This window comes from Haemorhous mexicanus, chromosome 3, assembly GCF_027477595.1.
Source record: "Haemorhous mexicanus isolate bHaeMex1 chromosome 3, bHaeMex1.pri, whole genome shotgun sequence".
Classification (NCBI taxonomy): domain Eukaryota; kingdom Metazoa; phylum Chordata; class Aves; order Passeriformes; family Fringillidae; genus Haemorhous; species Haemorhous mexicanus.
Genome location: NC_082343.1, coordinates 8,334,828 through 8,357,796, shown reverse-complemented (window position 1 = coordinate 8,357,796; position 22,969 = coordinate 8,334,828). Strand labels below are relative to the sequence as shown.

The 22,969-nt window shown below is 43.7% G+C and overlaps 1 protein-coding gene across 3 annotated transcripts in view; it reads right to left on the bottom strand.

Annotated features, from left to right (window-relative positions):
• Window positions 1–21,373, bottom strand: part of STUM (stum, mechanosensory transduction mediator homolog) — a 48,382-nt gene extending 27,009 nt beyond the window's left edge. For all 3 annotated transcript variants that reach the window (XM_059840707.1, XM_059840704.1, XM_059840706.1), the window contains exon 1: window positions 21,149–21,373. In XM_059840707.1, coding sequence (XP_059696690.1) covers window positions 21,149–21,338 — 190 coding nt within the window. In that variant the 5' untranslated portion in view covers window positions 21,339–21,373. The remainder of the gene's footprint in view (window positions 1–21,148) is intronic.
• Window positions 21,374–22,969: the final 1,596 nt, after the last annotated feature.

Sequence of the window (22,969 nt, the reverse complement as noted above, 5' to 3'; positions counted from 1 at the left end):
TGAACAAAGATGCTGTTTCTCTGCTTCTGTACATCCTCCAGTTTGGCTAACTGGAATTCGCTAGGGTCAATTTTCCATTGTGTTTTCTAAGCAAGGCTGATTTTTGGGGAGTACCAGTCCTGCTGAGGAAAGGGAATTCACATTTGCCACTTGTGTGCCAGCCAGGACCAGGCTTCAAGTGGTAAGCAGTGTTTGCACCCCACAAGACTCTCCCTGGGCCAAAGAGCTCTTTCTGCAGTTCCTGACTATCCCCAAAGCTCCTCCTCCCATGTCTTCTTGAGAACTGGGTACTGTGGCTCCCTGGAGCAGCTCAAAAAGCTTCATCACCTCCCACTTGCCAAGGACTGCCTTTTGCACCTTGCATGGCTCCCCCAGTTCAGCCCTCTGAACCAGAGGATTGCATTTCCTTGGAAAGAAGGAGTGGGCATGGGAGGAAAACACTTCTTTCAAGAAGGCCAGGCACAGCTGAGGGACTATCCATCTAAGCTTTATTCATTCCTCTGTTGTTTTACTTTTCCTTCTGCCAAAAAACACTTCTGTATTGGACCCAGATTCAACCCTGACACAAATCCACTGACTACCAGAGTTACACCAGGGATTAATTTGGCTCACCAGGGCTAACCTGATCTTGGCAACAATTCTGAAGTGCAAACTGCAGAAAGACAGGACTTTAATAGTCACAGGCCATGGCAAACAGCATCCACCTGCTGCTTGGTGTGAGGCTGATAAATTCAAACATGGATAGCATGGATACATCCTTAAGCAGAATTAGAAATTGTAGAAAATGGATTCTATGTGCATGCATGTTCTTTCCTAACTTTTTAGAGAGTGTGTTGAGCTGTATGAGGAGCAGGCTCTGCTCAGCAGATGGTGTTGCTCTCCTTGCTCCCCAGCTGGCTCTTGGTGATCATGGCAGGTTCCTTGGGCTTGCCTGGTGCCCAGCAGCTGTACAGCTGTGAGACTCATTATCCAATCCAAGCCCTGTGACTCTCCAGCTTTAATGGCAGCTGTGGTTTCAGCTCATTATCCCACCTGGACTCACTGTATCAGCATTCACACAACATGCATTCAGTTCATGGCACTGCACAGCTGAAGCTAAGGGGAGGTCTACACTTTACCCCACTGTAGAAAAAGGTTTCTTACAAGTCTCCTACCTCAGCAGAGTTGTGTCAGTCATGTAAGCTGCACTTGTCACTCCAGCTGCCCTAATGAACTTCCTTCCTCCCTTGCTTTATCGTGGAAATGTTGCAACTTTACCTAAATTTCCCTTCTCTCACAAATGAGGTTTCTGTCCTCTCTGCTGAAACAGTTCTTACCAAGGTCTGCAAAGAGTGTGGATGAGTGTCAGGACCTGTGCTCCATGTTTCTGGTTCCTAGCTCTGGCCTGCACCAGGGCTCTCTGACATCTTGCCTTCTGCCTCCCTTCTGTCTCCAACCATGTCCTCTCTCTTTGCTGCCATCCTTCTCTTCCTGTTTCACAGAGGCACTGACTCAGCCTCTGCGATTCCCTTCTCCATTCTCTGCTCCTTCATATCCTGCCCTCTTTAAACTTCACCTGCACACAAGCCTTTGTGTGCCATCTCCATGTCTTTGCCAGTGACTGAACTCCTGCATTTCTTTAGGACACTTCTCCTATTTCCTGCCCACTCCTTGTGGTCTCTTGTCACCATGATATTTTCTGAAAAATTCTCTTTGCCCAAGATTTTGTCCTGGGAAGCTGAGAAGAGAGGAATGAAAACAGTAATTATCTGATTGCTGCTCCTGTGTTTGCTGCTTTGGAATGTGGCTTGGACAGTGTTTGCCAACAGGTGAATGTTTGATTGGTTCCCTGTGAATTGTTTTACTTCATGGCCAATCACAGCCAGCTGTGTCAGACTCTCTGTGTCAGTCAGGAGCTTGAGCTTTCCTTATCATTCTTGTGAAGCCTTCTGATGTATCCTTTATCTATAGTATAGTTTTAGTGTAGCATTCTTTCATATAATATAATATCATAAAATAATAAATCAGCCTTCTGAGAACTTGTAGTCAGATTCTCATCTCTCACCTTGTTCTGGGGACCCTCACAACACCACAGTCTCTGCTTGGACATCCTCTCCTCCTAATGAAGACAGCAAAGTCAAACTCAATTTCTTTGCACAGTGAATGTTTATTACTGCTGACACCACAATCACCATTCCAACAATCTGGCTTGCAAGGAAATAGAAAAGGAGGATAATTATGTATTTAATTCCTCCTTCTCCTTTCCCCATGCAATCAGGTCGCTCCAACTTGTATTTCTTTTTCCTCTCTCATAAAATTAAATTTCTTTTCCTTCCTTATATTCACCTATTCTCCAGCCAGAGTTCCCTTGCACACACCACATCAAATGCTTTTTCCCTCTAAGGCTTGGCTTTCAGAGCTGGTGAAAACTTGTCACTGTTTTCATTTACAGGCATCCTGCAACACAATTGCCCTACCTTGAATTAGGGATTTGTTCTAAATCCTGTGTGACACAGCAAGGTAACTTGCTGTAACAATTTATTTCTGTAGTTTACCAATGTCCCAACCTGTACTGGGAATCTAGAAAGGCTGCATCAGTTAAACCATTGCTGTGTCATTTTATTTTTATTCATAGGTCAGATGCTTTTCTTGCACATGTAGGTACCTGCAGTTCTGACCACCAAGAAGGCAGCAGTACTTTCTCCTGCCCAAAATTCAGTGATAGTGCTCCTTCCCACACCACTCCTCAAAGCATGGGCTCCTCTGTGCTCTGAAAGCACGGACCACTGATGTGCTGCTATACACCTAAATGTTCTCCTCCTACTTAGGGATTCCTTACTCTTTTCTGCTAATCCCTACAGGTGTCTGAAGTGTATTTCTGCAGTCATTATAACTTCCTACACTTAAGCATTAAATTACCCCACGTTTCTAGCTAAAATAATTCATTTTTCTTTTAATTTTAGTGATTAAAAGCATAGCACTTTTTCTTCTCTCACGTTTTACAGAACGAGATTTGTAGTACAGTTCTGTACAAAAGTAGCTCTCTGACACACCAGAGATATTCTGCCATCTTTTACTGTGCCTTGTCTGCAATGAAAAAAAAATAAGCATGTATTTTTAGCTGTGCTACACAGAACAATCTGATAGCAGAGGCCTGTTATTGTCATTCAAAGGAGCATTTGTTTACCAGATGTGCTCATGAAAAATTATCTTAAATTTTACAATTAGTATTTCTCAGAGAAAAGTGTCTGTTCCATGAAAAAAATCCAAAATTGCACTGATGCACTAAGACCACATCACAGAGCACCTGCATTTTACATCTTTTCTTGGAGATGGATTGGAACAGCAGCACCACCACTCTGGGGCATCAGTCATCCACAGCAAACCACACCTCACCCTCTCAGACACAGGGAAGGGATTAAAGCAGTGCAACACTTTAAGCAGAAGAGTTTACTGTAGGATCTCACTTCCTTAGTGATCCCTACACTGTGCACTACAAATGGAACCACTGCCCTGCAGCAGCTCCTTGTAGGGAAATCTGTGACAAGCACTGGACAGCAGGGGAGAAGGGAAGCTGAAGTTCAAAATGCACAGATCAAACTCCTGAATGAGAAGTTGCTAAGGGCTATGCAGATCCCATTAGCTCTCACCCAGAAAATGCTCCTTGTGTAGAAAAGGAACTTCAGCACACAGGAAAAACACTGGGTGCTTGTGAATGGGCAAAATCAGGGTCATGGGTGGGCCTGGGGTGTAGGTGGAACAGATCAGCCTAAACATGTCTGTCATTCATGAAACCACAGGGAGCTCAAGGCTGCAGTGCTCCCCTGGAAGCTCCTCCTGTGCTACCCTGCAAGAAACTAGAACTTTTTAGTTCTTTTTAGAACTAAAGGGCTTTTTAGAAATCTTTGCATTCACCTTTTCTGTGTGGCATCTGAAAGAAAGCACAACCAGATTCAGGGTGGGAAGGGGACTGGATGGAGTGAAAATTGTGATTAATTCCTCTTGGTACTCTTTGAACTAATTCTGATCAAAATACACAGAGAAGAAAGGTCAAAGGAAAGAACAATACAGGGGTGCAGGTACCACTGGTGGGGTAGGAAATTCCCTGTGGCATTCACATTCTCTGAATGTGATTCCTTCACCCAGGATTTTTTCCTTGGGAACCTGAGAAGCCTCAGAGAAAAGGAAAACAATTCTTATCTCATTTGCTTCCCCTGTGTTGTGCTTACATGTGGAATGTGTTTGGAGATTGTTTACCCACAGGTGATTGTTCCATTGGATTCTGGTGTGAGTTGTTTGGACTCTTTGGCCAGTTGGGGCCAAGCTGCGTCAGGGCTCTGGAAAGAGTCACCAGTTTTCATTATTATCTTTTTAGCATTCAGTTAAGTATCCTTTGTGCATTCTTTAGTACAGTATAGTATTCTTTAATATAATATAGTATAATAAAGTAATAAATTAGCCTTCTGATAAGATGGAGTCCTCATCATCATTCCTTCCTTCCTTGGTGGCCCTGCATTTACAATAATTCCCTGAATCTTACACTACCTTGAGGAAGAAAGGAGTACCTGGAGAAGGTGCAGGTGCATTTGCTGACATGTTGGCTGGCTGCACAAGGCAGAACCTGTGTGGAGCTGTGGGGAAGTTCAGCCTCATCATTCCCAGACAAGTGACAAATCATACAAGGCAGGCACAGTGTGCACCATCCATGGGAAACATCCCATTTCTGGATCTGCCATTAAGGCAATACAAGTCTAACAGAAAAGTGCCTTTTATTTTCCTGTTAGTGGAAATTAACAGCTGAGCCAAACTGTTCGGCAGGGAGAGAACACAAACACAATTCTTACCCTTCTCAAACGTCTGGCCCTAAACTATTTATAATCCTTCAAAAATGTTTTTTAACATATGCAAGTAACTACATCTATTTTTCTACTTATTCTGTTTTAAACATACTGTCTCTTCTCTGATAATGTCCATACTGACCAAGAGCAGCACTTCACCCAGTTCCCTTTATTTTAGCATCTCATAAGTACCAATGATGCCCCAGTGTATGTCTGTGTAATTACACATGGCAATGTTCTCTTCCTTCTGTTGAAGAATGAAGGAAGGAAGGCAGAGAAACTAGAGCATGGACCTTTGAAAACACTTTGGCACCACATTCCTACTAAAATCAAGGAATTCCAGGCTAAATCATGCCTCAGGCCACAGTGAAGGAGCCATCAGGTTGCTCAATCAAAATCTGTCTTTCCTAGTTAAGCCTTGCTGCCCTCCATGGGTTTTGGCTGTAATGAAATATCTAGATTAGGATTACAATATGGACCAGAAAAGAAGTGTTACAGGATGTTAAGGAATGTTCATCTGAAATGTCTTTCCAATGCTGTGATATTTCTTCCTGCTTTAGCAATGCTAATGACATCTTAGGAGGATTTTTATGACTTGAGGAGAGCAGAACTGATCCAATAGCGTCCTATCAAGTGCTTATGCTGTGCAGCTCTATTAGAACTTCATAGGCTGAAGAGGAGCAGTGGCCAGGCAATTAATCTCTTCTTAGGATAGGCAATAAACCTGTATTAGAGTCAACAGAAGGGAACCCTTAACTGTGTCACAGCAGGTTCAGTGCAAAGTCTTTCCAGAGCTGTCCTAAACTTAAACTTGGCTTTAACCATGGCTTTGCACTGAGTTTTTGGTAGATGGCTTTCTCTGCTTTTTCTTGATGCGAGGCGCTGTCATCTCCAGCCAAGATCAAGGCACAAACACTGTTGGTAAAATCAAGTCTCTGATGGATATGTCAGTGTCCCAGGAGTCAGAAGAGTGAGAAGGGAAACTTTCCTACATCAGTCATCACATCCAGGGATTACAGCCAGGCACCATCCTGGCTGGCTGGGGTGAAGTGAGGAGAGGCAGTAGCTAGTTCTCAAAAGTCCCCTGGGATCATCTGTCAGCCCCACTGGTAAACTGAGCAGCTCTCAGTGCTACTGGTACAGAGCATGCAAGGACCTCTCTCATGTTTTCCATCCCTTAGATAATGCATGAAGGAAAGAAACATTGTGAGCACCAAGCACATCCCCCAAGGAAGGGATCTAAACATCACCATGAGCAGTGCTGAGAGAACACTTGCTCAAGGTGTTCCAGAGTCAGCAAAGCCCTCAGGATTTGCAGGCTGGGCTAAGGAGGGATGCTATGGAGAGCAGTGTGGTATTTTCTGAGACCTCCATCACTGGAAGCAAAGAATGATGAATCTGACTCCATGTTCTTAGAAGGCTAATTTATTATTTTATTATCTATATTATATTAAAGAATGCTATACTAAAGAATACAGAAAGGATACTTACAGAAGACTAAAAAGATAATAATGAAAACTCTCCAGAGTATCAACACAGCTTGGCATTGATTGGTCATTAAGTCAAAACAATTCACATCAGAAACCAATGAAACAATCACCTGTGGGTAAACAATCTCCAAACACATTCCAAAGCAGCAAAACATAGGAGAAGCAAATCAGATCATTACTGTTTTCATTTTTCTCTGAGGCTTCTCAGCTTCCCAGGAGAAGAATCCTGGCGAAGGGATTTTTCCAGAAAATATGACAGTGACAGAGCAGGACACAAATTGGTGATGTGCTGTGGTGGGCTGCCCATGGCTGCCTGCCACACACCCACCCAGCCTCTCACTCCCCTTCCCTTCAAAAGGGCAGAGGGGAAATATAAAACTAAAAAAGTTTGTGGGTCAAGATAAAGACCAGCAGGATCACTTACCAATTATTGTCAAAGGTGAAAGAGACTGGACTTGGGGAAAACCAATTTATTGCCAATTAAAGTAAGTTTGGATAGTGAGAAACAAAACATGGCCCTTGCTCCTTAATTTTCTCTCCATTCCCAGGTGGAGTTCTTCTTCACCTTTCACTTTACTTTTTCATTCCTGATTCCTCTTCCCCTGCCCCACTTTGAACAGTGCAGGATGGATGGGGGAGTGACAGAGGATTTGTGGTCAGTTCATAAAGTTCCCCTCTGCCACTCCTTCCTCCTGATGCTTTTCCCCTGTTCTGACTCAGCCTGTTCCTCAGGCTGCAGTGTTTTGGGGGAAATCTGCCCTAGCAGGAGCTCTCCACAAGCTCCACTCCTGCCAGGAGTATCTGTTCCAGCATGGGTTCTCCATGCACATCTCTCTGGGATGTTCTCACAGCTGTGAGAATCACAGTATCACATACTTTGGGAAAGAGCTACCAAAGAGCTGCGCTCTGTAATGATGGAAATTAGAGAAATTATAGGGTTTTATGTTGAGCACTCATATGAAAGAGAGGAGGTCTGAGTTTGAAAAGGGCACCAATTCCATGAGACACAGCAGATGTGTATGCATTAGGAGAAAGCAATGAGGTCAGAACTACTTCAGTTCTTGTAAGGACAAGATGAGATGCAGAAAGATGTGTGGGCAATGCCTGAAGTGTTTTGAAACTATTGTAGCAAATGCCTGATTTTGCAAAACAGATAATGGGCAGCTTTCATCTGACCTAACTTCTGACATCTGCAAAGGAGGTGTCTTGATCTGAGCCACTTACCCTCTGGAGGCCAAAAAATAAAGAAATTAAAAGAGATGGAGGCCCCCAGAGGGTGTGATTGACTTAACCTAGTTTAAAGAGATGAGTCACATGCTGATGGTGCCCCTCATTCCTCCTCTCACTTTATAAAGGCAACCAACTCAGGTGCAGAGGTTGCATGAACCCCATCTAATCTGCCCAGTAAATACCTTTGCCTTTGCCATTAATCTATTTTGAATAAATGATACTAATAAAAATTCTCCTGCTTTGGTGTATCAGCCAGCTAATCAGCTCCTTTAGGAGGAGCTCTTCGTACAGGCCAGCAGGATTTTACTCTGTGCACTACAGATCTTCCTCTGAAACTTCTGGTGCTGACAGAGTGAGGCACAACAGGGCCAGGACTTTGTTCTGCAGGACTCCTGTGCCCTCAGTGCAGAAAACAGCCCTGTTACTATGGCTACAGGAGGATGGCAGAACCTAAACTGTGCTTTATGGTAATACTAGTGCACCTATTTTTAAATAATATTTTTGCTGCTCATCCCTGTTGATGAAGAGAAGTAAAGAGGAGTTCTTTGTTCTGATCATTACAGTTTATCACAATGACCTTGTTGTTGCCTGAAGGCTTTGCAATGCAGGTAAAATGCTCTTGCAACAGCAGGAAGACATCCAAATTTGATGTTTCTAGCTCTTTTCATATTGCTTTTCTTCTGGAGGGTATCTTTTTCCAACATGACAGTATTTGCAGGGCTCTGATGAGCCCTGTTGCTAAGAAACAAGTCCCAACTGTGCCTTTAAAACTCTGTCTTTAAACATACAACTCAAGAAAATGTTTTTCTTTTCATTACACTGTATTGTGTGTTTTTATTAGGACTTCTTTTAACTTGGATCTGACTCTTGAGGTTACATTTCTATCACAGTCTCCTGGGAGAGGACCTTTTCTTTTTCCATTGTCTGTGCAGTACAGTGCCATGCTCACCTACATAGCTGCATAAATAATATATTTTTAAATAGTATCATTTAAAGAATCACAGCAAGGCCCCATTTTGTGCACAACTGTGGTGAAACAAAGAAGGAATACAGAGCCTACTGCAAATATTGGTTAATACTAAACTACAAAGCACAATATAAATGAGTGCTCTTGCAAGAGCACTTGTGTTCATCTGTTTTCTTTTTTGCCATATACTAACTAAAACATGCTGAAGCCCCTCATGTGTGTGCAAGAGAGTTTGCACAAAGCAGATCATAGAAATATGTGAGGGAATAACCAGCACATCCAAACTAAAAACTGCTTTGTCCACCCTGCCTATTTACTGTGTTTTCATTAATGCATGGCACAGACAACATCTCTCTTCTCAATGAACACCAAGACCAAGAGTGATGGAAGTAGTTCATTAATAACAGTTTTCCTGGAAGAGATTAATGGAACTAGAGTGTGGCTGCATTTTTTGAGGTGCTGAATTGCAAGAAGTCTGTGTAAATTCTCTCAGCAGTTTTGCCACCACTTTCCTGGACAATCTGGATATTTCCCCCGAATTCACCACTCAGGTGAAATACACTCTTCCTTCATATCATAACATTCCCTTCTGGATCATTATAGGGCTTAAGTGTAGTCTGCACCTCACAGTGCTGCTGAAATAATGATGCTGTGTGTATGTGGCACTTGGGGATGTTGTTTAGGGCTGGCTGTGATGGGTTAATGATTGGACTCGATGATCTTAAAGGTCTTTTTCAGCCCAAATGATGCTGTGATTGTATGAAAACACTGCTTGACTAGCTGCTTGGCGCTTCTCACACCAGTAAATAGTGAACTTCTCAGGAAAGACTAAAATCACAGTCACTGGAGTAAGCGATTCTGTCATTTTAGGAATCATTCTTTTTACAAAATATACTGAAGAACATTTACTAGTGTGTGATGAATTGTCATAAATATTTAAAACAAACCCACATTTGTAAGGGAGAAAGCAGATTAAGTTTTATGATGCAGCATAAACCAGATTTTTAACTTTGGCTGCTGGCTAATTTGGGAAATACATTTCTTAGTGAGTGTCCAGCTTGGTACTGCAACTTGGGAAGAGTCTTCCCTGGCTGAAAGGGCAAAGAGCTCAGCTCTGCAATGCTTCTTTACAGTAAATGATACTTCTTCACAGGAGCAACCTCAATGGGCCAGCTCAATGTTACTAGAGCCAAAGAGGTGAGCAGGGGTGAGACAAAATAGTTCTAAGGCTCAACACCACGTTGCTCTGTAAGTTGTGGGTTCTCACTTCTGACAAAGGAGTTGAGCTTGCAGTGGGAACATTTTGTACCTGTTCTGCACTGGTTCATATGATGGGCTGGTGTTCCAAGCAGTGTGACCTGGAACCCACAGAGCACCTGGGAAGGGGACACCCTCGCTGTGCTGTTCTGCCTTGGCACCAAATGAATAAATGAGCACTGAAAGAACATCTGGGGGATTGAAAGCACTGATATGAGACCAGAACACAGACACACACATATTGTAGCAAAAATACCATGTTTTAGTTAATACACAGAACAGAAATCTTTGATTCTTTGTGTCAGTACAGCTAAGGGTGGACTATTACCATTTAATCACCACAGCCTCGGGAGAAGGGCTCCCTGTGTAATTGCTGAGCAAGAGTGGTTCCCAGAACATATGCTCGGTCTAAAATCCATCCCCACCTCCACCACAGGCTTCTTCTAAGTGTCAGCTGCACACAGCACAAGGAGACAGGTCCTACTTTTGATTGCACTGCATTGAATTTACCATCCAGAGTGGAAATGCTGAGGCTTAGCTCTGGTGGCAATGAGCACTCACTCCTTGGTGCCGCTGTGTTTTTTGGGTCGGGATGGGCTGGTGCCATGGACTGGCTGAGCCCAGAGTGCCCCCATGCTGCTCTCCCCACCCTTGGCTTGGTTCAAGCTCTGCCCTATGTGTGTGCAGCTGTCCACAGCTCTGCAGTGGGGGTGGAAAGCTGCAGGGATGCTCGGTGGGATGTGCCATGGAAGGGGTCGGCTCTCCAGGCACTCAAATCTGCTCCCCACATTTTCTTTCTGACCAAGAAAACAAGAACCAAGTGAGATCACCTCAGGAGTCAGCTCCAAAGGGGTGTCAGGACACTCTACTTCCACATTGCTTCTGTGGGATGTGTGGGGGACTGAGTGAAATGAGTACTCAGACGCAAATCAATGTATAAGATTACATTCTGACTTGTAAAACAGAAAACAAGAGATGGTTTTTACACTCTCAACTGACAATGATTGTAGTCCCTGTGCTCTTTTTGCTCTTTTACACAAGACAAGAAACCATCCCACCAGCTCTCTGCAGCCACAATGAAATTTCAGTAGGAGGGAAAAAAAATCCCGTGATGCTGAGTCTAAAATATTGTTCTTAAACAAGTTTAGTTCTTGTTCTGTAAAAAACTTGCTAAACCTCCCCTGGCATTGATCAGTTTGTTGCATGCAGAGCCAAAGCAGAAAGACATGCAGCAGAAAAAGCATTATCAGATTTGCACTACAGACAGGAAGATTTGGCAATGCTTTCACAATTAAACAGATCAAGAGGTAATTTAATGGCCCAATCCAGAGAATCCACACTCATCAAATTGCCTTACTACACTGGGAAAAACATTCCAAGTCTTTCAGTGAATTGCTGAGTAACTCATCTGCTGCAAATGAGTTTTGAAAGGGGTCTGATTTGTTGCAATAATTTCAAAAAGACAGAAGGAGAGTATGGGGAAATCATGCTGATCCCTCAGCCAGGGAGGGATTCTCCTCTGGCTACACCTCACAAATGTCTCAAATGATGACCATTTTTTTCTCACCATCCTAAATCCTTTGTGAATGCCTTCCACAAAGACAGCAATTCCAGAGTGTGTTGCAGGGCAATGAGAGTTGTGTGTCCTTACAGCTGCTTTGTGTGTGTAGATCCAAAAAGGTCCAGCTATATTTTTAGCCAGAATTTAATCTTCACATTCTTGGAACCAATTTTCAGTGGAAACTTGAAGTTTCCTCACTCCAAAACAGTGTTCAAAAGAAGATATTAAAAAAAAGTCTAATTTACAAGGAATATAAATACATATAACTTGATCCTTGATATTTTACCTTGATATTTTTGATATGTTTTCTTTCTGTAATGAACTTGTCCTGACCACTCTCAGTGAGTGTGCCTGTCTGCATTGTAATTTCTGTGGTGCCAAGTTGCCATCTCCTTTCCCCACACAGCACAGCAAACACGCTGTTGGACAGTCACATCCAAAATATCATGTTTATGGAAATCAAGTTGTCATGGCAACAGAAGAGGTCTTGCAAGTATTTTAAAAATAGCAGATTAACAAAATCAATTTGTGAAGTCTAAAATCCATTCTTTCATGAATGCTCTTAAACAGATACAACAAATGGGTTTCTGCCTGCAGGAGGCTCTCCTTTAATGCCATGATCTCATTTCACCATAGTGGCATATGTAATAGATATGCATGCAAATAAATACATATTTTAAACTTAAACCAGCAAAACTATTTTTGATGGACTGTGTCTTAATAATGTGATCATTTAGCTTATTTCAGGTAAAATATTTTCACAAAAAAATCCTGATTCATACTTCGCGAAATTACTGAACTTTTTAACATAGTGAACTTGTGGCTCATTATAATCTATTTTTTAGTCTACAATAAATCTCAGTTCTTCAAAGGCTTATTAGCACTAACACTTAGTAAAAATGTACAAACACTTTTTTAAAGCAGCATTCTTATTTGGTCCAATTGAATTTTTTTCCCCAACACAATCACGAGATTAATTTGACCATTTAGCCCTTCTGCATTCTTTACAAACTTGTGTTTTAACTAAAACAAAATGATTATCCACAACCTCAAAACATTTTTAAGTTTTGTGTGGATATTTACCAATGCTTGTGGCCAGCTGAGAGTTCAGCCCAGACAAACAACAACCTGGTGAGAGGCTGGATAATGATCTGTCACATTTAAATTCACATTCCCAAAGATGCCCTTGGTCCCCTGCACAACTCCTTGTATAAGCATTATACATATATTATAAGCATTATTTCTCAAGTTGGAAATGTAGTACAGGGTGATTCCCTGCAGAGAATGTGATTATGTTTCCAAGAGTTCCTCTATTGATTGTATTCACCATTTCCTCTAACAAGACTTGACCATGATCCACTCCAGGAATATCCTTTGGGTATGTTTATACTGGGATTTTTAATTTAAGTTAGTGTATTGCCCATCAGTTTTCATCAGATACCTAATTTATATTTAAGGATTTATATTTCATGATGCCGTGCTCAAAGACATGGATGTCCATGGTTTGTCTAATATGGCAGAACTGTAAATTAGTGAGCAATGCATCCTCTTTTTAAAATTTAAAAGCTCAGTATAATATTGCCATTTTCCAGTGCTGAAAAATCATGACTCAGATTCTCCAAAACTGAGAATTGAAAAAAAAAAGGCAATTCATTCTTTCTTCCCACAATCTCTTTTTTTTTTTTTTCTTTTGAGACAGGATCATTATCTTCAAATCCTGCTCCACAGCCATAAGAGTTACATTTTTTTTTCTTTTCCTGAAAGCTAAGATTCCATCTAATCAAGGGCCTCAGGGGATAAGGTTCTAAGGAAACACCAAATATTGTGTGAGTTGGGGTTGCATTGCTGGGCCTTTTGAGGAGCTGTCATGTAGTTAGAGAGAAATTGTTTGGTCTGTAGCTCCTTTGGAATGGAAACACTGAGTTTGAACTGCCTTGATTACCAGGTCTGCATTGCTGAAGGAAAGAGGGTTGAGAGCAGCTTCTAAGTGGTGAGATGGAACTGTGGAAATGAGTTTTTGAAATCAAATATTTGAGTTCCATTTATTTTTTCCATGACTCTACACAGAATGAAACCCAAGTTTATGATATCAGAAATCAACAAATGAAATATAACTAGATAGAATGGCATGTGACTTTTTTTTTCTCTCAAGTTCGTGCAGTATTTTCACTTTGGGCTTCACTAGATAACACAAATGCTCAAAAACCCTGGGAAGGGGAACAGGGATTAACTTCTTCCCTTAATGAAAAAAACTCCTTATCTTCAGCAGAACCAGGAAAATTCAGGTTTCAACTTCCTGCAGTCTCTAAAGCAAGGTCAATGACATGAACTTTTCTCTTTTGTGTGAGGCTGGGTCCTAAGCCTGTCAGTGTTTAAAAGCCATTTGAACAATGGCCTTAATAATATTAATATTAATGTTAATATTACTATTACTATTAATATTGATGTTCATGTTATTGTTAATATTAGTCAGTCCTGACCTGGGCAGGCAGCTGGATAATTGTAGATCCATTCCAAATGAAATAGTCTGTTCTGTTTTGTCTTTGACCAGCATCTTTGCACAGTGCCACAACCAAGTTTGTGCTCTGTGGGGCTGCCACTGTGTCACTTCAAAACTCTGCCATGAAGACAAGTCCTAAGGCAGGAGAAAGGATGTCATATGTCAGACTGACTTTATCTTATTACAAACTTTAGCACAATCTAAGAATCTCTTTACCAACCAATCACTTGTTTCCCCACAAAACTGGGCACAGGTTCTAAAATTCATCTTTGTGCCAGGCACTGCAGGTGTATTTGTGTTCAGGCTCCCGCACACAGTTTCAGGGCTAAGAAAGAGCCTGAGGAACCTGGTTTCTGCTTCCTGCTTCTCTCTTTGTGATCCTGAACAGTTCAGAAGCTCTAAAAGTTCTTTTCATGGTGGAGAGATTAAATGGCAGTGAGCTGCTGCAGGCAATGGTGCTTTATCAGGCTTTGTAAATCTCTCCAACACCCACTGCTTCAGAGCAGGAGAAAATTCACTTCCTTCCTGCTATCCAGACTAGGAAAAATTCACCTATCAAAAGCACTCTCCTCATCCAAGTTACTTTAATCTTCAAATCCTTTCACTCATTTTCTCCCTTGCTGCAAGAAGTTTCAGTTCTTTTGCCTTCTGCACATGTACTTTTCTCCTTCTGGACCTGGTTCTCTGTTTCTCTCCACGTCACACCCTTTGTGTGGAACAGCCTTGAATCCACCCTAAAATTCAGCTGCTTTACTTGGCCATTGAACAGCTCTTCTCTGCTGTCTGCTCCCACCTTCACTCTTAATCTTCAAGTACATCTGTCCAAACTGCATTAAATGACAAACAAGATTACAAGATGCTGAGCAAACCCTGTCTCCTTCCTTATGTGTTCATTAAGAAATTAATATCTCCACAGAGCTGCTTCAACAAAAACCACTGAACAAAAATGTCCCTGGTCATTTTTTTTGTCTTCTATTCTGGTGGAAACAGAAGGCACGAGGGAGGCAGAGAAACTTGTTTGCATTTTAGCTGGTCTGGCACAGACCAAGCAATTCCAAGGCTGCAGCACTGGGTTAGTGCACAGCTGGACAGCAAAATGAACCAAAAAGTCATTTTAAATGCAAGTGCAGCTCAACAGCTACTTCTACCAACTGTAGCAAGGGAAGAGCAAAAACTAACCAAAGGCTAGAAACAATTCTAAATATTTAGAGTGTGACTTGAGGCTGTGGTCATGAACAAGGCACCAGAGTGCCTTGTTTGCCATGGGTGCCCATAACTGCATTGGTGAAGGAGGGCACAGGAGGAGGATGAGTATGACAGCACACACACAGGTGACCATCATGGCTGGGCACACAAACTCAAGGAAGGAACCCAGTGTTTCACATAGGAAGGGGAGGAAGAGGAATATATAAAGTATTCAGGCAAGTATGTTAAAGTATATATAAAGTATTCAGCGAGAATATATAAGTATATATAATATAGAAAGAATATATAAAGTATTCAGCAAGCAGCTTTCTGCCTAAAATACAGCAAAGTGTGCTGTTCAACACTGGATTAAACTGAGGGGCCACATCAGATCCCTCAGCTGATAAAATACCTTTTTTTCCCTTTTTTTCTCATCAGTTGCACTAGGTGGAGCTGTCTCAATCAAGCAGCTACAAAGTTGGAAAACTTTGGCATTTCTTCAGATCACTAATTACCTGTGAACCTCTCTGAGTTTTCCAGGATTGACTGTCATTCTAGGTGGTCCAGAACTTCATGGAACAAAAATATTCCAGACTACCCGGTGGTGGTAAGATTGTGGAATGACTGATCAATGCCATCTGCCAGGTAAGTTATATGATACAATTATATTTCTCACTTAAACCTCTGTAGTAAAAATAAAAGAAAATAAAATAAAAGAGGAATTTAATGGCCTTCTACACACTGAAAAGAACAAAGACCTGCAGGTGCAGAAACCTCAGATTCAGCTGTTCTTGTGCCCAACTTTACCTCACTGTGAGGATAATCTACAGCTGATATCACTGGTACCAGTAATGGAGCAGTAAAACCTGGGTGCACACATTTTATTGCAGGTCTCATTTCCCACCTTGCACAAGCCCAAATCACTATGAAGAACTTCTTGACCTTTTCAGTGCAAAATACAAAACCTGACAGAGTGAAGTCTACTGGCAATTTGCTTTGTTTAATTATGCTGCCATGAACAAACAGCTTGTTTGTGCACACTACCAGCATCTCAGGCTGAAAGGAAATGTTAGCTAAAAAACTGCAGCAGTAAAGTTCACAAACACAAATTCACACAAACCCTCAAGAAAACCTTTGTTTTCCACAAATGAGCTTGTAAATCACACATATTCATTGGTTTGTATGTTTAAAAGAAAAAAAAATTTAAAGGATCATAAATACCAAAGGGAGTTTGAAATTTTATATGTCTGAAAGCCCAAAATTTCTTTATTGCATTGTCTGCTCTACCCCAGATAAGAAAATGTGGTTTTTCCTTGAATTTTTTTTTTCAATAATGAAGGCAATGGATGTTTGCTTGAGGCAAACATCTATTTACCATTCCAACCACAAAAATAAAATGAGTAATGGTAATTTTATGCAGATCTTATTCCATCACCTTTCTCGAGTGTTGTGCTCTGTACTTCTGTTCAGCTCTTTGGAGAGCTCATTCTGCTCAGGAGAGCTTTGGTTTCTGATGAGAAGATGCTGGGCTTCCATGAATCCAGTGGCAAAGCCACATTCCTGCAGCTGAAGGTGCAGTGCTTGAACTCTGTCAGGAGTGAATAGACAGATGGCAGAAGACTCATGATATGGTGCTGCACTGTGCAACCCTGGAAGCAAAAAGCTGAGTGGGCTGGGAATCACCCCTTCTTTCTGTAGCTGCTGTGAGAGGCTGGCACTCCTTAACTCTTCCACGGGCTGCTTCATGGCACATGGGTGGCTGCTCTCCTATCCTGCACCAACATCATTTTATGCTGTGTATTTCAATTACTCCCTGCATAAAAATAGTATTCACGTATCACACAGGCTGGGATCCAAAAGTCCACTCCCTTCCTGACAGGAGGGATTAATCTTGGAGAATACCTCAGACTTTCAGATCATTTCCCTCACTTCTCACATTTCCCTCAAGTTCCCCCCCTTCGTTTACCCCCTCCCACACACGTGATGTCGAGAGAAGGAAGAGCAGAGAGGAAGGAGGGCAAGATTCCCATGGATCAGCTCTGGGAATGATGACAAGGAGCCAGATCTCCTCCCACACTGACTGGCACACTCAGCTCCAGGAGAACACAGTCTGCCAGCTAAAGGGCACGGCCAGCCCCTTTCCCGTTTGCCATCCGCGGGATGGCGCGTACGGCTGCGGGGGCACGGCGCCCAATCCTGTGGGAATGGCACCACTGGGCACCCTCCAGCTCTGCTGGCAGCTGCATCTCCCATCCTCCAGAGCTCATCACTGCATGCTTTGGTCCTGATGCCTCAGAGCCTGCCCCAGAAACCCTAGCCAGAGCAGAAATTGCAATGCTGTGGCAGGGCTGCAGCGCTGGTAGCCAAGGCACCATGGCTTTTGCCACAGCACCCGATGATTCCTCCCTCTTCTTCCTACCACTCTTTTTATGAGCCTGAGCTTGGGACACCTTCATTGCAGCTCAGCCCTATAGCCCTGTTAGGCACAGATGAGAAAGACTGCACTGGGCCATGGGAAACTGATCCAGAACATTCCCTGTGGCATTCACATTCTCTGAAAAAAATCCTTTCACCCAGGATTTTCCTCCTGGGAAGCTGAGAAGCCTCAGAGAAAAGGAAAACAATTCTTATCTTATTTGCTTCCCCTGTGTTGTGCTCACATGTGGAATGTGTTTGGAGATGGTTTTCCCACAGGTGATTGTTCCATTGGATTCTGCTGTGAGTTGTTTTCACTCTTTGGCCAATTGGGGCCAAGCTGTGTCAGGAAAGAGTTTTCATTATTATCTTTTTAGCACTCAGTAAGTATCTTTCCTGTATTCTTCAGTACAGTATAGTATTCTTTAATATAATATAGTATCATAAAGTAATAAATTAGCCTTCTGAGAACCTGGAGTCAGATTCATCATTCCCACCTTCATCAGGCATTTCCCAGCAAATACAATAGGAAATTGATCCACAACATTCCCAAGTGGCCCATCACAGTGACTGGAAGGAATGGGTGATTTCAAGGCTATTTAGCAAAATGGATTACAAGTAGATGGGCCAATCAAGATTTTTTACACTGTATTTGGTCTGAATTTTAAGTTTTGGCAAGAGAAAAGTCAACATATCCCCTATGTATGAAAAAATTCCTGTGAACTACATCTTTTGTAGCATGTGTGGAATGAGTAGTTCAAACCCAGTTTACAATGCACCTTAAAACCTGCAGTTCTGGGTTATTGCATAAAACTCTAAAAATTAACCAAGTGAAGATAATAAACTGACTGTAAACAAAGAGAAAGTGTTGCTTCTACTGTCCAAATAGAGTACTACTGCAAAACATAAATAGCACAAAGGAAAAAGAAACCAGATATTTAAAATTTTCAGATGTCACCCTCAAAGGTGGCTTCCATAACAAAGATAATTTAACTAAAAAAAGAAGAGGCTTTAAGATGGTGGGAGACTGCCCAAGGATTTGGAAGCCTGCATCAGAGTACAATTTCTATTTGGATATCTCTTCTCTGAGGCACGGGGCACTAATGAAAACCTCAAATGCACAAGTCTACAAGCAGTGGAAATCTTGATTTATTCAATGTTGCCCATTTTCTTGTCTACTTTGGTGGTCTCTGACCCTTCTTTGCAATTGCACTGCAGAGTCTACACTCAAATGACAGCTGCATGCAATAAGATGAGAGATGAATTTAGGGACTGAGAAATAGAGGACTTCCATTAACACCTAAACACAGTCACCCTCTCCAGCTAAGCAGGCAGGAATAAACAGCGAGCCTGTGAAACATCACTTTAACATGTTATAAATCTGGACTACAAGAACTGATGGGAATGTTGCCATTTACTTTGCAGGGAACAGGCTCCCATCCTTGATGTGAATACTTCACACCACTGCAAATCTTTTCTATTTTACAAGCGTTGCTCAGCTCATTGAGATGGCTGAAGAACAACAATGACAGAAAATCTCTTTTTACCTTGAACATTCCTGCCAGTAGATTCGTGATCCTCCTGTTTCCCCTCCTGTGTGGGCTATGTGATACATGACAGGATATGGCTGAGATTGTAAATAGCTGTATTCTAGTCAGGTGTGTCATCTCAGACTGTTTTCTCTCAAAATGCACGTGGTATTAGCAGCTTCATTAACAGAACCATTCGTTTATGTACAAACTAAATGCCACGCTTTGCATACTGAGCTTGGGGTGCATCTCCATCTCCAAAACACTGCATTTCACCAGGCTGTGGGGATGCCACAGGGAAGGATTCCTTCTCATCTGTAGTTTGTTTGGTTTGCTACTTCTGCAACAGAGAACCAGGAGAAACAGCGGCGGCACAGCTGGCCAGACCATACCGCCGAAATCACTGCATCAAAGGGCAAACAAATTTTTAAAACCAAACAGAATTTAAAATAAAATTAAAAATCATTTCATGCTGGTCCAGCCTGTCAGTGGTTACACAACCAACACAGCTGCATAGTTCAGATTCAACTCCCAAGCTTTTAACCAGACTGGGACTGGGAGCCCTGAACACTCACCTTCAGGAAGGGAGGGCTATCTGCTGTCCTTCCTTCCTTCCTAGGCACCTTCTGCAGGAGGGAAGGCACAACACTGGCTACCCCACACAGCACCCAGAGGAGAACTCCAGCAGAGAACCACACCTCAAGCCAATTTCAACATAAGGATGTCTCATGGGGATCTGTCCTTCTGGGATGAAGGGAGAACACTGAAGGTTTTCTAGTGTGTTTTGGATAAGGAAAGAGGGGTGGTAAGTCAGGCTTTTTTTTTCTGTATGTCCACAGTGAAGATATGGTGTCTTCAATGCCAGCAGAAAACAACACTCGCTTTGAAAACTCTGGTTTTGAACTTCTCTCTCCAAAGTGGGAAACTGAGCCCCAGGAAACCTAAAGACCTATGAGAGAACTCAATTCCAGAGATTGTCTTTGATTCATCACCGGAGGTTCTTCAGGTGGCTGCACACAAGGGTTGTGCAGTGGATTGCATCTGGAAGCGCACACACACCCCCCACAGGAAAACTCAGAGGTATTGCAAAAGGTGCAAGTTTTCCTCTGGAATACATCCACAGGTTTCAGAGCAAGCACACTGGAGTGGCAATGGCTTCTACGTGTTACACACACTATCCCACCCACACATGGGCAGTACTTTAACCAGAACTTTAAGAGTTTCAGATTTGTTAAAGAATTAAGCTACATGAAGCAATTAAAGGCAGGCAGTAGCTCTAAAAGCAGGGCTAGGTGAGGGATACTCCCATATCACAAGGAAGGCTTCTGTGGTGGCCACAGTAGCAGAAACAGCAGGCAGAAATGGACTATGAGAGACCTGAGGTATGGGTTAATGAGGCATGGATTATTTTGTTTGGTTTGGTTTTGGCTTTTTTTATTAATGTGGCTATTTTACTTTCAGCTCGAATGTTTGTATTTAGCCTCGTATTCCAGGGGCTTTTGTAGCGTACAAACTCTAACTCCTCTTGCAGTAACAATTTCTAATTCGAGTGGAGGAAATGGAAATACAGAAAGGATGCAGCCACATCTTAGGGACCTGAGCACACCCGAGACTTTACGCTCTCCAGTTTCTCTGGACAATAGTTCTAACATTTTCCAGGGCTCTCCTTAGAAAACCCGGCACGGTGGGCTCTGAAAGCTTTCTCTAGCTAGCGAGCGATGCGGTCACCGTGAGCTTTGGTCCTCTGACTGCAATCCCAGTTGGCGACAGCCCGAACAGCCGAATCCCTTCCGCACCGCCCGGCGAGAGCGGCGGGCTCGGAGGGCGCGGGGGATGCGTCTGCTCTGTCCCGGGGCCGGGGACCGCCCGTGCTCGGCCGAGCGGGCTCAGGCGGCTGCCCCAGCCCCGCTCCCGCAGAGGGAAACGCGACCCTCGCCCGCTCCGCTCGCTGGCATCCCTGGGGACCCCGCAGGGCGCTGCCCCGGCCCCCGACGCGAAACTTGGCGCAGGGGCTCCTGCTTCCCCCCGTTCCCCCGTCCCTCCATCCCTGCCCGCGGTGCCGTCGGGGAAAGGGAAAGTTGCGACCGCGGCGGGTCCGGCAGCCCGAGCGGCCCCGCCGAGGCGAAGAAGCCGCAGGTGGGCAAAGAGACCCCGAGCCCCGGCCGCCTTCCCTCGCTCCCTCCAGCAGCATCCTTACCCAGCCCCGGCACGAAGGTGTTGAGGAAGAGGCAGATGACGGCCACGGGGAAGGGCATGTAGGGGATGGCGGCGCGCAGGGGGCCCTTCTTCTCTCGGACCTGCACCACCACGCCGCTGGACGGGGCCGTGCCGCCCCGGCTGGGCTCGGCGGCCGCCGCGCCCTCGCCGTCTTTGGGCGAGGGCTCCATGGCCGGCGCGGCCGTGCCCCGGCGGGATCGCAGCTCCCGCTCCCGAGCGCGCTCCCGCCGCCAGGCGCGGCCCCGCCTGCGCGCCCCCCGCGCCGACCCCTCCCCGCCCTCCGCCCGCCCCTCGCGGCGCTGGATCCCGCCCGCATCCCGCCTTATCCCGAGCCCCTCGGCAGTCGCTTCCCTAGATCCCGGTTTATCCCGAGCCCCTCGGCAGCCGCTGCCGGAGCGTTTCACTGGACCCCGGTTTATCCCTCGCTCCTCAGCAGCCGCTGCCCGGAGCGCTTCCCTGCATCCCGGAGCGCTTCCCTCGCTCCGTCCCGCCTGGTCAGCCAGAGCCAGGGCGAGGCGCTGTCCCGTTCCCCCGCTGGAACGAGGGAAAGAACTCCGTACGAGGGAGCGCAGGAGAGGTGGAAGAGCATACCCTGTGAGCCCTTAATAAGAAAAGGTGTAAGAAAAGGTGTAAATTAAACCCACACCCGTTTAGTGTTTGAAAATCGCTGCGGTAAGGAGGAAGAGGGAGGGGAGCCGCGAGAATTGGAAGGCAAAAAAACCCCTGGGGCCCTGGGGAGCTAATCGCAGCTTGATGTGGAAGCGTGGCTTCATTCCTCGGTGCCAAGAGACGAAACATGGCTTTGTAGGGCTGGTGATGATTGTTCAGCGCAGAATTCAGTGGGTGAAATGGGAACAAAACGTGAGCCTGTCTAGGTAAAAAAAAAAAAGCAACCCATAATAATTGTCCCTGTAGATAGGATTCAGCAGAGAAAATGGGGAAAATATTAAAGGCATTAATCCTGATATAAAATGTAAGTGTGACACATACACAGGGTCTTTCCATGACATAGAGGATGGTCTGTGTCTTACTGTGTATGTTGAAGCTGCGGTTTTGCCCAAAAAAATTCCTGCTAGGAATTTAGATTCCAAGAGAAACCTTGCACTCCTATACTTAGGCCACTTGAATACCACCTGACAAATGCCTTTTTCAACAGTTTAATCAATTAAAGTACAAATTAGCACAACGAAAATGTTGGGTAAACTAAATGAGGGAAATGCAGAATCTTCCTCCTGGGTTACATCATTTTATTTTTCGACTAACTGGGCTTGAAACCACAAAAACATGGACAACCCATGTAAATTCTCTCATCTTTAACAACTGGTTTTCTTTGCTCATCTTCTTATCTCTTTATTTTCTTTGCTTATCTTTTGGCTTGTCTTCTGAGTGCATTTCATCCCCCCCAAAAAAGTCTTCTGACTTTTTTTTTGATTAAGCACAAAGTTTAGACATGTTTCTGAAATATACTAACTAATCTGGCTTTTTGGGGAGGGTTTTTTTGGGGTTTTTTGTTTAGTTGGATTGGGTTTTTTTGTTTTGGATTTTTATTTTGTTTCGTTGGTTGTTTTTGTTTTTTTTTTTAAATGGTGACATTTATTTCCATCTAAATAGCTCATGACAGCCTAGACTCTGTATTGCCTAGACACAAAGCTGTTGGAGAGCTGCACTTTCTCTTGGAAAGATGCAATGTAACTGATAGGGACTCCGTATTTCTCTGCTGGTTGATCAAACCACAGTCAGATGAGAAATCCTTATGGCATGAATATGGATTAATCAGAGCCTGTACAAAGCAGAATCCAAG